Source organism: Xenopus laevis, chromosome 7L (assembly GCF_017654675.1).
Source record: "Xenopus laevis strain J_2021 chromosome 7L, Xenopus_laevis_v10.1, whole genome shotgun sequence".
Lineage (NCBI taxonomy): Eukaryota > Metazoa > Chordata > Amphibia > Anura > Pipidae > Xenopus > Xenopus laevis.
The window spans coordinates 35,635,283-35,651,614 of record NC_054383.1 but is presented as its reverse complement, the minus strand read 5'-3'; the positions used below and the strand labels follow the sequence as shown (position 1 = coordinate 35,651,614).

The window sequence follows — 16,332 nt, the reverse complement described above, 5'->3', positions numbered from 1 at the left end:
AGGTGACAAACGCAGCTCGCAGCTGACGGGTGTTATCCCCATCCGTATTACTAGATTGGGGAAACAACATGGAACACACATCCATGGGTCCCCGCACAGTCCAAGTTAATCAAATAACATATAGAGCTTCGGGCGGTAAAGACCACTCATCACCCACTGTCTCACCATTCTTCAAGCCAAAAGTCCGGTCCCGGAAGGTACAGAGCGAAGGCAGATTCCACCAAGTCGCTAATATGACAATGAGGCGCGGGCGTGTGGGAATGAGGATGAGGCGTGCGATGATTGGGGGCAGCTTCTGCGGGAAGTAGTACGATGTGATTCTGAGGTTGGAAGCGGGAGCTCAGTTCAGTGAGATTATCAGACATCCACATACCAAGAGTATCTCAAGCACAAAGCAGATTTCCTCAGGCCGAACCTTGGATACCAGGGGATGGTACTTCACCAGAAGGCATTTGCAGAAGTTGGTCGGCGTATCGGGCCAACCCCAAATCAAGTCTAATGGCAATCAAAGGAAACGAAACGCGCAAAGGTGACAATTCTTTGTGCTCGTTATCAGGATCCGATGGCAATGGGAGTAGATTGCCATAGACCCAAGTTGGCTAGTCAACACTAGCCTATGTCTTCCCTCATCAACTTCTTATGTTACCTCAGTTTAAAGAAAGATCAGATGGTCACATGCACTTAGACTCACAGTAATCGTGATGCACAATAGTTGGCCTCCGGAGAACCTGGTTTTTTCCGGATCTTTTTAGAGATGGCCATTTGCTCAGATTCGCTCAATTCGCCATCACACCCAGAAAGAGATCTTCTGCAGAGGGTCGCCAATAAGTTCACCAGAAACCCGGGGAACTCTTTGCATTGACGAGGAATGGGGTTGTTTGAAGCAGGCCATTTGGAAGACCGAACAGGGCATAGCTTAAAAGAGGTCATGTACTACAATGCTAAGCCTCGTAAACCTACATGATCGCAGAGCTTTACCACAGAGTCTGGCGGAGCTATTGTAACTTGTGCAAGGACGCAGTGCACACAACGTTTGCTGGATGCAACATATCCAAGAATTTTTGATCCTTCCTTCGAGAAAGGATTGCGTTGTGCTTAAAGTGTGAGTTCCCTGAAAGTACAAGTGTGAGCTCTTTCAGTTGAATTTCAATCACACCTGGCAATGGACAACTCCATCCGCACCTTCTTACAGGGAGTAGCACGCATTGTTCCACCCTTCCGAACTCCAATTCCTGGGTGAGATCTCAACCTTGCCAATAATCCCCTATTAGACCCCCCCCTTTGAGCCTCTGGGGTAGCCTCTGAAACATGGCTCACCTGGAAGTGGTTGTATTCCTCATGGCAATTTCATCGGGCATAAGAGTATCAGAGCTCAGTGCCCTATCATGTGACCCCTCTTCTGGTCTTCCACAAGGACAAGGCAGTACTACGCACCAATACCATCCTTCCATCCAAAGGTCGTATCATCATTCCACATTAACCAGAAGATTGTGGTACCATCCCTTTGTCCGGACCCCAAAACGAGAAGGAATGGCGACTACACAAGCTGGATGTGGTTAGGGCAGGCACTTAGCTGGTACCTAGAAAATCATTTTGACGGTCTCAAGCTCTATTTATGGTGGCCTACTGGACCACGATGAGGCATGGCAGCATCTAAGACGTCCATTGCACAGTGGATCAAAGAGACAATCTGTCAAGCCTACCTATCCAAGGGAAAGTTGCCACCAGAGAAGGTTAGAGCACATTCCACAAGGTCCGTGGGATCATCCTGGGCATGGTGTAAATCTGTTTCTTTGGATCAGATCTGCAGAGCAGCCACCTGGCGCATACATTTACAAAATTCTACTGCCTCTACGTGTTTTTCTCTGCTGAGGCCTCTTTTGGCCTGTAAGGTACTGCACTCTGTGATGCAGTAACGTGTCTGAATTCCAATTCGCTCCCGCCCTGCTGTTCTGGGACTGCTTTGTTAAGTCCCCATGAGTCCCTGTGTCCCCCTGAGACGACAGAGAAAACGGGATTTTTTGACACACTCACCGTTAAATCTGTTTCTCTGTAGTCGATAGGGGAAACACAGGGCTTCCCGACCCTGAGCGAAGTTGACAATTTTTTGGTCCATAGGAAAGGTTTTCCTGAATTATCAGTTCTGTAAATTTTTAAAGTTACATTAATCCCTTTTTTCAGCAGTCTCTTTGGTACAAACTAAGTGTCCTGCCTCCTAGAGGGTGGAGCTTAACCCCGTTAGACCCTGTGTCCCCCTATCGACTACAGAGAACAGATTTAAGGGTGAGTCATCAAAAAATCCTGTTATACCGTGGTTAAAGGACTCTCACACTGATTACAGCTGTCAGTGAGGCCATGCTTAGTGCAGCAGCTGTAGAACGACTGCATCCATTTTTATTTGTGAGGCAACCAGACAGGCTCTGAAGTCATTTAAATATATATAATCTACAGTCTGGTCATTTCCCTATGGGACCAGACTGTAAATTATATCCTTATAAACGGCGCGTTTCTGACGTCGGAACGCGCCGATTATAGCTTAATGCGTCAGCAGCTATCAGTGCTGCACTCTCCCTACAGCTTTCCTCCTGCTTTGTCTGCCTCACTTCCGCTTCACGCTGCGTGCTCTCTCGCGCCTCCTATTAAGGTCGTGCTGCCTTTCCTACCTCTCCGTTCTCCATTTGTCTCCCACCCTCTGATGCTTGCTCCCTCTGTCTCTCTTCCTCTTCTGTTCCCATTACATCTTACTTCGTCTGCCTCGGGCTTCCTCTTCCGCTCCTCCTCCCTCTGCCCCTCCCACACCCTGTCACCGTTTGCTCCTGTTTCTTCAGCGCTCCAATCCAGGTAACTTCAATATTGCTCCGTCTGCCTCTCTCTACTGCTCCCCCTCCTTCTTCGTCGCCTCTCTGCCCCTCCCACACCCTGTTACTCTATGTCTCGATCTGTTTGCTGCTCCCACCCCCCAGCTTCAAACTTTAGTCTCGCTGCGTCTGTCCCTCCCACTCACGTACCTCTTGTGCCATCAATCTCCTCTTTATGTCACTCAGTTCATCTCTGGAGTTGCCCACCCCCCTGCATTTTACACCCTTCGTGCCTTTCCCCTTCTGCCACTTTTTAACTTAAAGCCAAAGGACTGCAACTGCAACCATGTGGTCAGAATGCCACAGAACTTAGTTTAAAGGAGAAGAATCACACAGGGAGACAATAAAAAAAGTAAAAACACTGTAGATTATAATGGATAATGTACCCCCTACAGAAAATTATAAAGATATTAATAGTCACCTCGGAGTTATGTGACCTGTATAAAAGCACTCGGCCTGCGGCCTCGTGCTTTTATATGGTCACATAACTCCTCGGTAACATAATATCTTTATAAATTACAGTAGGGGGTACATTATCCACTATATAATCTACAGATTAGTCATTTCCCTATGGTTCCGAACTGTACATTTTATCCTTATAAACGGTACATTTCTGCGTCAGTACAAGCTGTTTCCTCTCACTCTCCCTCCCATCCACTGGCTCAAGTCTCACTCTCCCTTCTTCCTTTTCCCTCATTCACTGCATGTCACGCAGGGCAGGCTAGTTCAAAAGTAGCTGAAAAAAGTAGAATAAATATGAATTCAGGCATCTAGCCCCCAAAAAGTGATTCAGGGAAATGTATTATAATGAATAATGTACCACTTACTAGTGATGTGCGGGTCGAGAATTTCTCAACCCTACCCGCCAGGCAAGCCATCAGGGGGGAAAGTTGTAGGGGGCCCGAGAGTAAGGGGGGCCCGGCCACACCACACTTACTTGATTAGCCCGGGCCCCCATCTTTGTGAGAGCTGCTGACTTCGGGAAGGCATGGATGTTTAAGGGGCCCTGGCCACCAATTTTCTTATAATGTGTGTGGGGGGGGACTAGCCACCAATATTTTTAATGGGGGGACCCCCTGGCCACAATGTTTTTTATGGGGGGCTCTGACCACCAATATCTTTTTATTAACATGTGGGAACCCTAGCCACCAATATTTTTTTTGTTTTTACTGTGTGGTGGGGGGCGGACCTGTGGCGTGGGGCTTGCGGTGGGTGCAGCCCAGGGGGCCCAGGAAATTTTGTCGTATGGGGCCCCCTGCTGATTTCTGATGGCGCGACCTGCCTACCCGCATCCGACCCGGGCCCGCTGCTACCCTTTAGTTATAGTCCCACGCCCCTGCCCGCAGTGACGTCACAAAAGGGGCGGGGCAGGTGGAAGTCTATAAATTCAGGCGCCGGAAGCCGGCAATACTAGGTCGCATGCCTCGGGTTGGCCCGCACATCACTACCACCTACTTAAATTATATCGGACTTATGTGACTTGTATAAAAGCCATGGGGGCAGCCATTCAAGCTGGAAAAAGGAGAAAAGACACAGGTTACATAGCAGATAACAGATAAAACACCATTGTATTGGGCAAGGTTCATCAGTTATGTGTATCTAACGTGTGCCTTTTCTCTAGCTTTGAATGACTGCCCCATGGCTACACAGCAGCTTGTTTATATAAACCTATAGTATAGTTTTTCTGTAGCAACATACAAAATTTTCCCATGCATGCTAACAGTATATTATATGTTAGTTGCTTTACAAGACTTTCATTGTTCCTTTAAATAAACCCAATAGGATTGTTTTGCATCCAATAAGGGGTTAATTATATCTTAGTCGGGATCAAATACACGGTACTGTTTATTAAATTGGAATTATTTGATCAATGCAGAACTTTCTGGATAATGGGTTACCAGATAAATGATCCTATACCTGTATAAAATGATTTCTTGTAAGTTCACAGTCTACACTTTTTATTTAATATGTATGACCGCTTCTCTTAACTGAAGAAATCTTTTCTACCATTTTTTTTAATATAAAGACATACAAAAAATAGGTACAAAACATAAAGACGGAATGCCCTGATGGAAAGCTTTTCGTTTACAGTCAAGAGATGCTGCTTCTGATTTTTTTGCACTGATTGTTGGAACTACATATTCCAGAAAATAACGTCTGAAGAACTGCTTAAATATCTATGCCTATATGCACATACACATCATCACTTGTGTATAAAAATGATAGTCTCAATGCAAGTACTGGATCTGTGCTAGAAAATAATAAAGACAAGCTGAAGGTGAATGCATGTAATGTAATTGTATTTTGTAATGTATAAAAGTTAGTTACAGGTGACTGAGAATTACTGAAATATAATAAACTTGAGAGCTACTGAATAAAAAGCTAAATAACAAAAAATAAAACCCAACTGCAAATTGTCTCAACATACCAATCTCAAAATTTTAAAAGGTGAACAACCCCTTTAATTGTTTTCAAGAAGCTTCGCCCTACTACCCTGCTTAATACATCTGCAACTGCAGAATTCATACTGTGAACTATATACATCTGTAAATATGCCACAGCAATTAAGGAGTTAATGCCAGTTTAGCTCGTCATCCAGTTAGGGAACTCACCTGGAAAAATAGTACAATCCAGTGATGGCAGTCACGGAACTAATCCCTGCCATAAAATAAAAATATAATTATATATCAGTTACATTTGTATGCTTTGTACACCTTGCTAAATCCATGCTAAAAGCTTAGGTACAAGGTGCTAAAACATTCACTATACAAAGAAGAAAATACAATTCAAAAAGTATGATAAGCAATTTAACCTGTGTTTGCAACTTTAGCTCCCCCATTTATCACAGTTTAATCAATGGTACAAATACAGACAAGATACAAAGGGGGTATGTAATAAAAGACACACTAAGTTTGCCCAGGAGCAACATAAACTTATTATGTAGGGGGTAGGAATTGCTGGCAAGTGTATCCCGCTGCTTGTTGCTTCTCTCTTGCCTTGATTTCACAAATTGTGTGTATGTATCTTCACTTGATGATATTGCTGTATATATTTTTGACAGAATTCTTATTTTGTAATGTATTAACTTTAAATATATATAAAGATATTTTTTATACTTCATACCAATTTTGTTGGAGCGTGCAACCCAATATTCCTTATTCTGTGCATTTTGGTTACTCTGTGGGGAGTATTTTTGGGTTACTTGAACCTCATATGGTATATTATTGTAATTTTCAAATATTGGAGTGCCATTCGTTAATCTGTATTCGGGTAAGAAATGCAAGCAAGGAAAGGACACATCCAGATGCAGAAAAATACATTTAAATAAATAAAAAAATAAAAAAACCTGGACATCTGCAAGAATTAACTAACCAGAATTATTATTTATCTTTTAGGTGTGTTGGTATCTAGTACATCACATTCCCAAAACCTACGGCAGTCTACAGCAGCGGTATCTATGCCATTCTCATTATACTGCTGCATGTTTAGCATTGTAGATTGCCATGTGCCAAATTAATCAACGAGGATACCTTTAAAAATATTGGGCACAAACACACTAGAAGACCACTGGTAGACAGATGGTGCCTGCGTGTAAAACTGAAGTATACTTACAAGGATTCTGTGATCAAATCGAACAGTTGAAGCATATCAAAAAAGTTTTGAAAAGCTGGAGAGAATGTAGTAGGTCGCCTGGGATCCATCGATCTCCCATCTTGGGAAAAGACTTGTAGACAAGACCAGCATTGAGTCTAGCCACAAAGGCACCTATGGATAAAGAATGTGGAAATAAATGTCAGTGGCTAAGTTCCAGTTCTCCCATTTATTGAACAAGAGAAAATGTGTTCACGCAATTAATATGCACAGTAAGCCAAGGAAACCATTACAATTAATATCAATTTGCAATTATTTAAAATTACAAATTTTTTCCAGTTACATCAGCCTTCTCTCAACCTCCTCTTCTTCCAATTATCAGTGATAGGCTGCAGTAACAGCTTACTTGAATAAAGGTAAGAAAATTTATATCCAAATAACCACAGAAATGGCTAAGCCTACAGTGCATTAGAGGGTCAATTGCAAGATAAATCATGCTGAATCCCACCTACTCCACTCTCTCAACATAAACATATGATACATTAATAGCAAATCCTCAGATCAAGTGCATCTTGTCTCTGTACACTCAGGGGGTTATTTACTAAAACCCAAATTTTTCTCATATTTTTAATAAAATAACCCGAATTAATCGCATTGCAGAAAAACTCGATAAAATTGTGCGAAAACCTGAACCAATTTTCCTGAATTGCTTGATTTTTTCGAGTTTATGCCCAGTCATGAGGAAAATTCCTCCAAACAATACTTGTGCCGCACCCGCCCACCCCTTCCCTGTGCACCTTGTACTCCATTGCTGAGGTGATTGGGAGGGGGAGGTCAGAGGGGAGCAGTTATTGGTCCACTGGCCAAGTCTGACACTGTGTACTAGTGATGTGCGGGTTTCAGATTTTTAGGACCCGCACTTGACCCTAACCAAACCCTCATCCAACCCACACCGGCTCCTCCATTTAAGGACTCATGCCCGCCCTGCAGTGACATCAAGACAAAGGTGGGTCAGGCACAAATCTATAAATGGAGGAGCAGGAAACTGGCATCTAGGTCGAAGGTGGGGAGAGAGGATGGAACCGCACAACCTGAACCTACTCCCGACCTGAAGATTTGATGAGGCAGCCTGCCCAAACCCTTCTGACCCATGGGTTTCGGGCTGGTCCCTACAGAACTATTGTGTACACTCTGTGTATATTAGAAATTTTTTTGTTGGGGTTGCATTATTAAAAACAGATGACTAAACTAAGAGGATTTATTGTGCTTTGCTGGAAAACTCTGTATCAGAATGAACTCCAAGGTCTGGGGATAACTATGAATACAAGAAGAGTTGGCCTGATGTCATGAATAGACTAGATCAATAGCATGAGACTTCCCACCTTGGCAAATAGGGGTTACAGCATCTATATCGAAATAAACTCTTTAAAGAACCATTAACATCAATCTAACTAACGGGTTGACATATGTTTTATTTGCCTTGCACTGTAAAAAAAAAACTGGTGCCGTGTTTCTGGTAACTATACATGGTGTAACTAAATTACTGTTTGTAACTAAATAATGTTTGTGATTATGAAATAATAAATTCATTTATCTTATGTCTGGGAAGCAGAAGAGATAAGCCTTAGCCAGTCCAAAAGACTTGCCACAGTAGAGAACAACTGCAGAACCCAAATGTGCAGCCAAGTGGTACTGACTAACACGAGGAATATCGTAGGAATTCGGGTTTCTCTTCTAATCCACTTTAACCATGTACCAACCCAGGAGCCCCTAAGTGAAAAACAGAGTAAAAAATGTTTTCTTGTTCAGAAATACACTTTGCCTGATAACACCTATATATCATTATAAAGCAAGTCTGTATTTCACCTATTTAAGTGTTCACACAAAGGCCAAGGACACCCTCCACCCTGACCTGTCCATAGATAACTTGCAGGAAATCTTTGTGATCCAAATGGAGCACAGAAACCTGTATTCTCAGCAGCAGTGAATTCATTAGTGCTCTTATGCTTCCTTAATGACCCCTTAAATGACATGGCACTAAATACATTTTGGGTCAGCGTGTGCTGTATCTATTAAACAATTACTTTGCATAATAAGACAGAAGATTAAATGAGTAGGTGATTTATCCTGACACATCTAACTGTGCTACCACTTTGCCCACTTGTGCTGCCGTGTGAATATCCAGAAAGTACAGCACCAACATGTCCCCTGCACAGATGTGACAACTTATGATGAGTCATATTTTTCTGCAGTGCATATGTGATGTTTTTTTCAAAACACAAACCAGATGCACAAGTAACAAATATATTTTCATATTAAGGAAGGAGACTGTTTTTTCAACATAAATGAGTATTTTGAAGTATTCTGAAGTTCTTTAATTCAAACCTGTTGCAGTATAAGGCACACTTTGCTACTGTTCTGTTGTGGGCCCATGAAAATCAATCCTTATGAATGTATCAGCTGTAACACACACATATATATTTATTATAGTGTTCACAGACTTCCCACCTTTGCATCTCTCTCAGAATCCGCTATCTGCCTTTGGTTTTCTTCCATATCTGCACCCACTTGACCCAAGTCCATTGCCATTTTTTCAGTATAGGAGTAAAGGAATGATTATCTCAAAAATAAACTTTAAATCCATGTTTCTGAAACAAAATAAGTGAAAAAGTGATTTACTGGAATACAGTGTCTGTACTGTACAATGTATTTAATATACATAGTAACTCAGAATCAGCAGGGCTCATTGATGCAGATCACTGCCAGCCCCCAGGCAGGGGGGAATTTCTAGGCATATGTGCCAGGGGTCCTTTAGATTCTTTAGAAGGGGCACAGAGGTGGGTCAGTGTACATCCTGCACCCAGGCCTGCTGATTGCCAGTAACACTATTGTGGGCACTTCAAGGGTTCAAGAATATAATAAGACATAATGCAGAGTAGTAGGTTTTGGTCATGTGCTCCTTGAGGGCTTGTGGGTCAACCACAGACACACATGTGGGGGGGGGCTGGCAAGAAACAGCAGTGACCAGCGATGCCCACACTGTTCCCGGGGAGCCAGACCAACATCTTTGTCTAACGTACAGCAGGACACACACAATACAGGGAGCTGCAGAATATAAAATAACACTGTGTATGTTGGATACTTCAATGCAGTGGAGCTTCCCCCCTACATGTCTGCAATGGTTCAATCCCCTTTGTAACGTGTGTAACAGACCCTGTACTGTATGCAAGTCATATGTGTACAATAGAGAGCAACAGCCCCCCAGCCAATGCTATAAGTCAGTGGTACCTAGGAGAGCACAGACATGTAACTTCCCTACCTGCCTCCTTACAACTCCCATCAAGTCCTCTGATCACTTCTCACAGAAAACACTTCCTGCATTGCGCATGTGACCTGTGAGCCATGTGACCAGCAGCATGTGACACAGGGCAGAAAAGAGGAAGCGAGGAATATGTGGTGAAAAATGGCCGGCTCTGTACAAAGTGACCCCAAAGACCTGGGTCTCAGAAGAAATTCTATTTCTATGTTACTATATGATTTGTTACTTCTAGACACTGTGTTCCATGTGCATAAAACAGTATTTTCCCCATATATATGATGCAGAGACAAGTGTAATAATAAATCAGTATTTAATATGTATATTATATGTAATAATATAGCAGTATCCTGGTAAATAAGCTGCATAATATTGGTGGCAAAACAATAAATTTTTTTTAATTTTTAAAAGACGTGCATGAACATGCCCATTACAAAATATAATTCCTTGGGCCTGCACCTGATTCTTATCTACAGGTGCACTGGGTCTTATGTTACATTAGTATATGATCTCAGAAGGAAAAGATGGGTAGCAGTTCTGTGTGAAAGAAGTCAAATTAATGATTTGCTCATATCAGGCCAGAACTAGGGGTTTGCAGAAGAGGTATATATATTATATATATATATATATATATATATATATATATATATATATATATATATATATATATATATAATATATATATATATATATATATATACACACACACAACACATGTAGCATCTCCCATGTAAACAAATTACTCCACATGCACATAGAAAGCAATATGAATGGACTTTCATAATCCAATTTGTGCCCAGGTATCTATCTGGAGATATGTACCTGGCTCTACACTGCAATGGTAGTTTGCAGCCTGTGCCCAGGTAGAGATATGTACCTGGCTCTGTGCTACAATGGTATCTTCCAGCCTGGGCCCAGGTGATGATGTCACCAGCCATGACATCATCACCTGCCATGAGACCTCAACTGTTGGAAAGAGACAGTTGGTGAGGAGACATCAGAGAGTGAGAGGAGAGAAGAGAGATCAACGCAACTTTAGAGAGAAAATGAAGAGGAATCATCTAGATTGTTGCAATTCAGACCCCGGTCCATCACAGAAGAAAAGGAGAAGACCAGGAAGTGAGAAGAAAGAAGATGGAAAGACCAAGAAGAAGAGAGTGAGGAGTCTGAAGAGCAGCGTGTACCAGATGAGAGCTGCAGGGAGGAGAAAAGGAGAAGGGAGGAAAATGATGAAGGTAAAGAAAAAATTAGCTTTTGGGGAAAAAGGAGTGGCCCACGTGATTGACAGCTGCCCATAATTTATTGGGACAATCACTTTTTAGAGCTTAAATACTAACATAGTGTTGGGACAATCACTGTTTAGAGCTTAACTACTAACATATGTGCTAAACTGCACAAGTACAGATATCAATGGCAACTAATCATCAAGTATCTGAAGCAATCTATTTCAACTTGAAATGACTAGAAAGATTTGACTGGTTGCTAGGAGCAATTGCACTGGTGCAATTAACACATCCCCATATGTAATAAAAGGCCACTAAGTTTGCCATGGACACTAACAGATAGTTGGCAGTTGACCAGTAAATTCATCCTTCCTGTTACATTTAGAGAACCTGCCTGTGCACTATTTATATTGACTACAATTTCAATAAATTGCAAAAAACAGCAGCCCACATAACTGTTGATTCAATAATTTACCAGTGCAATTGCTGTTTAGGATTTGGTTGCTAATATAGATTCCAAATTGCACAAGGGCAGTCGCCTATAGTAACCAATCAGAATGTACCTGGGAAAAGTATACATTAACTTAAACCCCCAAATATAATACGTTTGCCCAGGTGAGGTAACTCAAACTAACTAATCAGTACATGCTGATACAGTGACTGTATGAGCATGTAATGATACCCTCAGCATAGGGATAGCCCCTAGCACTAATGTATAATAGTACCCCCACATCATTATCACTTTACCATTTTAGGTTTTTTTTTTTTATTCTCCTTCCCTCATATCAGTGGGGTGTCTGCTATAAATGCATAAATGCAATGCCATGCATGGGCCATAGTTTACCATGCGTTTTGACCTTGTGGTGCTTTCAAAATCATATTTTGGCTCATTTGGCGTTTGATCTTCACAAGTCAGAAATCTATACATGTTGTATCATTAGCCACTAGGAACACTAGAATGGTGTCACAGTATATAATGCGGTCAAGCAGATATAGAAATCTCATTTTGTTTTAAACATGATATATCATTTTCCTAGGTAAAAAAATGGGCCTATATTGAAAAATATGAAAATGTGCATGGTTTTGGTAAATCAGTCTGTGCTCAAAGAGTTAAGTAAAACAGACTGTTCTGTATTGCCATGACAATGCCTTCCATAAAGCTAAGGTTCTCCTATTCTATTAAGGTGTTTTAAGAGTATATTTGAAGTAATTCTATATAATGCAACAAACTGTGTCTAAAGAATTCTCCTATTGATATATTAAATATATGTTATAACGTGTTGTAAATAATCTCTTTTCTTCACTAGGAGATGCCAAAACCGTGACACCAGCTCAGTCTTCAAGGCTTGACCCGCTCAGTGTCTCCAGCTACGACATCTTCTCTATGCTGGGAACAGGAGGATTTGGCAAAGTGAGTGGCTAGTTTCCATTTAGCGGCAGCTCAATTTTGTAGTTTCTAAATCCTAAATGCAGTGGTAAACAAACGGAATGAGTGTTCTGTAGACTATTTACAATAATGGGCTAGATGTACAAAACTACAGCTGTATATATCAATGTGTTTTCCATCTTGCTCTAATTTCAGTATAAATTGACTCTTTTCTTGCCTCTCTCAGGTGATGCTGGCCAAGTTAAAAGACAGGAAGACATACGTGGCTCTGAAGTACATCAGAAAAAAAGAGACCGACTACAACAGCATTGTCACTGAGGCACAGGTCCTAAAAATCTCAAGTGACTGTCAATTCCTTTGCCAAGGCTATGCCACTTTTCAAACCCAGGTACAGCACAGACTCAGTATTTCATTCAGTCCCACACATGCATGGTTGGGCAGGTCTGCCAAAGTATTTCCTGGTTGGTGCCAGCCAATGGGTCCAGCCAGGGTATCCATCAACAACCCACAACATTAATGAACTGATGCAATATACTTTTACTTAGAAAACTCAGAGGAGATCATTTATCAATACTGGGCAAATTTGCCCATGGGCAGTAACCCATGGCAACGAATCAAATTGCTGCATTCATTGTTCTACTTGCAGCTGGCTTTAAAAAGCTAATCACTGATTAGTTGCTATAGGTAACTGCCCATGGGCAAATTTGCCCAGTGTTGATAAATGAGCCCCAGAGACTTCTATCCTCCAATCCTATTTGGTTTTGTTTTCTGTGTACCAACTTATTTGTGTCTTTTGTCTATGTAATCAGCGGCATGCCTTCTATGTCATGGAATACCTGAGCGGGGGAAGCCTTGAAGACGAATTGGACAACGGATGGCTGGAAAGGGAGAGAGTCCAGTAAGTGGCAAATGTGGTAAATTGTACTCGTATAATATCACCAAGAAATATGTTTATACCAATTAAACCTATGGGGGGGGGGAAGGAAATAGAAAAAAATTGGCTAATAACCAATAAACATACATCATTTGTTAGTCAAGTCTTAGGAAACACATATCTTATAGAGTAATCTTTCTGGAGTTAAAGGACAAGGAAAGTCTAAAATAGAATAAGGCTAGAAATGCTGTATTTTGCATACTAAAAATAAACATGAATTTCCTGCACCAGAAGCCTAATCAAACAAATGATTTATGCTTTCAAAGTTGGCCACAGGGGGCTCTCATCCTGTAACTTTGTTAAACATCTTTGCCTGGCCCTGACCCTGCACATGCTCAGTGTGGTCTGGGCTGCTTAGGGATCATCATAAACCAGGGGTGTCCAAACTTTTGGCTCGCAGGGCCACATTGGAAAAAGAAAAATTGTCTGGGCCACACATGAAATACACAAACATGTTTGGTTGGTAAAAGTAAAGGAAATGCACACAAAAGAACTACAATGCCAGTTGGATAACCAGATGGAGCTATACACTGAAATATGGGACACCTGGATATTAAATAGACTTATTATTATATTATTATTACTAACTGGGCAATGGGCAGAGTCCCCCCTCTTCCTATATCTTTTGCGACATAACGTTTCCTCGGGAACCAAGCTGGGCCGCATTCATATGCATCCTGGGCCGCATGTGGCCCTCGGGCCGCAGTTTGGACACCCCTGTCATAAACAAAGGTGCTTGAGTTCTGCATGGCTGGGAAGTAAGACAGGGGCTCCCCCTGCTGTTCATAATTATGATAAGTTTCCCTGCTCAGCAGTTAGGGACCATATGACAACTCCTATCCACAGCAGTAAACAAAGGGAGAATTTCACTGCATACAGTCAGGTTTCTTATAAAAATGGTACACATATATAGTATATTGGAAATAGGTTTCTTTTTCATTAAAGAAAGTAAAAATGGGATTTTATATTTTTGCCTTTCCTTGTCGTTTAACCATTTTTTCTTTGTTTAAAAGGTTCTATTCGGCAGAGATGATATGCGGCCTGCAGTTCCTGCACAGCAAGGGGATCATCCATCGGTCAGTATAGATTTCTTCATCTCTGTAACATTCTACAGCAGAGGCCACACTCAGGTTGCTCTGCAAATCATCCGCCCTTGCCTTCTTCTTGTGTGTAGTGTAACTCCTTTAATCTCTTTATTACAGAGACATCCAAACCCCTCAACATCTTGTTGGACCACAAAGGCCATGCTAGGATCTCAGACTTCGGCCTGGCTGTACAAAATGTATTTAAAGATGATACCATCACTGGCGAGCACGGAACTCTTGCATACATGGCCCCGGAGGTAAGACATGGAATTACAGTATATTTACAGTAGAAACCAAGTAAAATAACTAGTAAAGGAGAATATGGGAAGGACAAAAGAACTGTATCTAGCTCACATCTATCAAAGACAAATATACCAACATGTTATACAACTAAGCACTTGAACTTTATTTAGATTGATTTGTTTATTTCGATTGATTTGTTTTTGTATCTGTGAATATGCCTGCATGTTTGCCCTTAAGTAATAACTTTTCTTTCTGTTCAAGATCCTACAAGGAGTGCCATATAATGCACCGGTCGACTGGTGGTCTCTTGGGATCACCATCTGCGACTTGGCCAGTGGAGAGGCCCTGTTTTACAGCGACGACAGAGCAAGACTCATTGAAATGATCACCTTGGATGAGCTTATAATACCTCAATGGCTGGATGATGATCTAATAGATCTTCTGGAAAAGGTGGGTAGCAACAGTGGGATAGAGGTACAGTATTGTAACACAAATGTGTGTAATAAAAGCCTGTCCCCGACTTAATGGCTGTTTTCAGTTCAATTCCAGCTAACCTATCAGCAATGTGAATAACTATCCTGCAAACCTATGGATCATTTGTGGTAGGGATGCACTGAATCCACTGTTTTGGATTCGGCCGAATCACCGAATGCATCTCGGAAGATTCGGCCGAATACCGAACCCTAATTTGCATATGCAAATTAGGGCAGAAAAGAAAAAGTGGAAAAAATTGGTTTACTTCCTTGTTTTGTAATAAAAAGTCACGTGAAATCCCGCCCTCCCCACAATTTACATATGCAAATTAGGATTCTGTTCGGCCAGGCAAAAGGATTTGGCCGAATCCTGCTGAAAAAGGCCGAATCCTGAACAGAATCCTGGATTCGGTGCATCCCTGATTTGTAGTGGTTTTATCGGTGTGTTTTCTAGTGAGTTTAAAATCCGTGGTATGAAAATAATTGCCTTTTCAAACTTAGCTCCTTACAAAGAATCCGAGGCGACGGCTCGGTGCACGAGGGGACATCAGGTGCCACCAATTCTATGAGTCCATCGATTGGGTGGTGCTGGAAGAACAAGGAGCAGAGCCCCCTCTCCAGCCAAGTGAAGTAAGTACATGATGTCTGAAGTTTATTTAAGCTATGAAAATCTATACACACAAGGAAGATGCAAACGTATCTCTATTGCACTTCCGTTTCTAAAGACAGGATATTTTCATTGTAATCTTTGTTTAGTGATATGAAATACAAGGCAAACTGAAACACTAACTGCTCTTTTTACAACCAAAGACTGCTAACAACATTTAAACACAAATACAGTTACTATTCTCTTGCTCATAATAGATATTTTGGATCATCTTAACTAAATTGTGTTTTTCCCTCCGTTCAGCCAGCAGCAAAGCTCTTCAAGCCGTATGAGGGAAAGCTGTCGTTCCTCGGGTCCCAGGAAGATAAAGCCACAGCAGGGGACAATAATATCATCTCTGGCTTTTCATTCCTACGTTCCTCCTGGCTGAAGTAAAGTGAGTATGCCAGTGTGTGTGATCCAGCCAGTCATAATAACATGCTGTTCCATCTAGCATAGGTACATAAGATCAGAGGACAGTGGGGATATCTGTGGATTCCAGATCAGCTCCACCTACTGCACAAAGGCCGCATCATCATCTGCATTTCCTGCCTTGGCAATATCAAGTGCAGTCAC

The 16,332-nt window shown here is 41.7% G+C and overlaps 1 protein-coding gene across 1 annotated transcript; it reads left to right on the top strand.

Moving 5' to 3' along the window:
- Positions 1 to 10,658: 10,658 nt before the first annotated feature.
- On the top strand, positions 10,659 to 16,152 carry LOC121395459 (protein kinase C delta type-like). The gene is made up of 10 exons (XM_041569023.1): positions 10,659 to 11,000; positions 12,026 to 12,074; positions 12,296 to 12,399; positions 12,602 to 12,763; positions 13,185 to 13,273; positions 14,323 to 14,389; positions 14,484 to 14,651; positions 14,899 to 15,087; positions 15,612 to 15,740; positions 16,021 to 16,152. The coding sequence occupies exons 1-10, from the start codon at positions 10,659 to 10,661 to the stop codon at positions 16,150 to 16,152; spliced, it is 1,431 nt and encodes a 476-aa protein (XP_041424957.1).
- Positions 16,153 to 16,332: the final 180 nt, after the last annotated feature.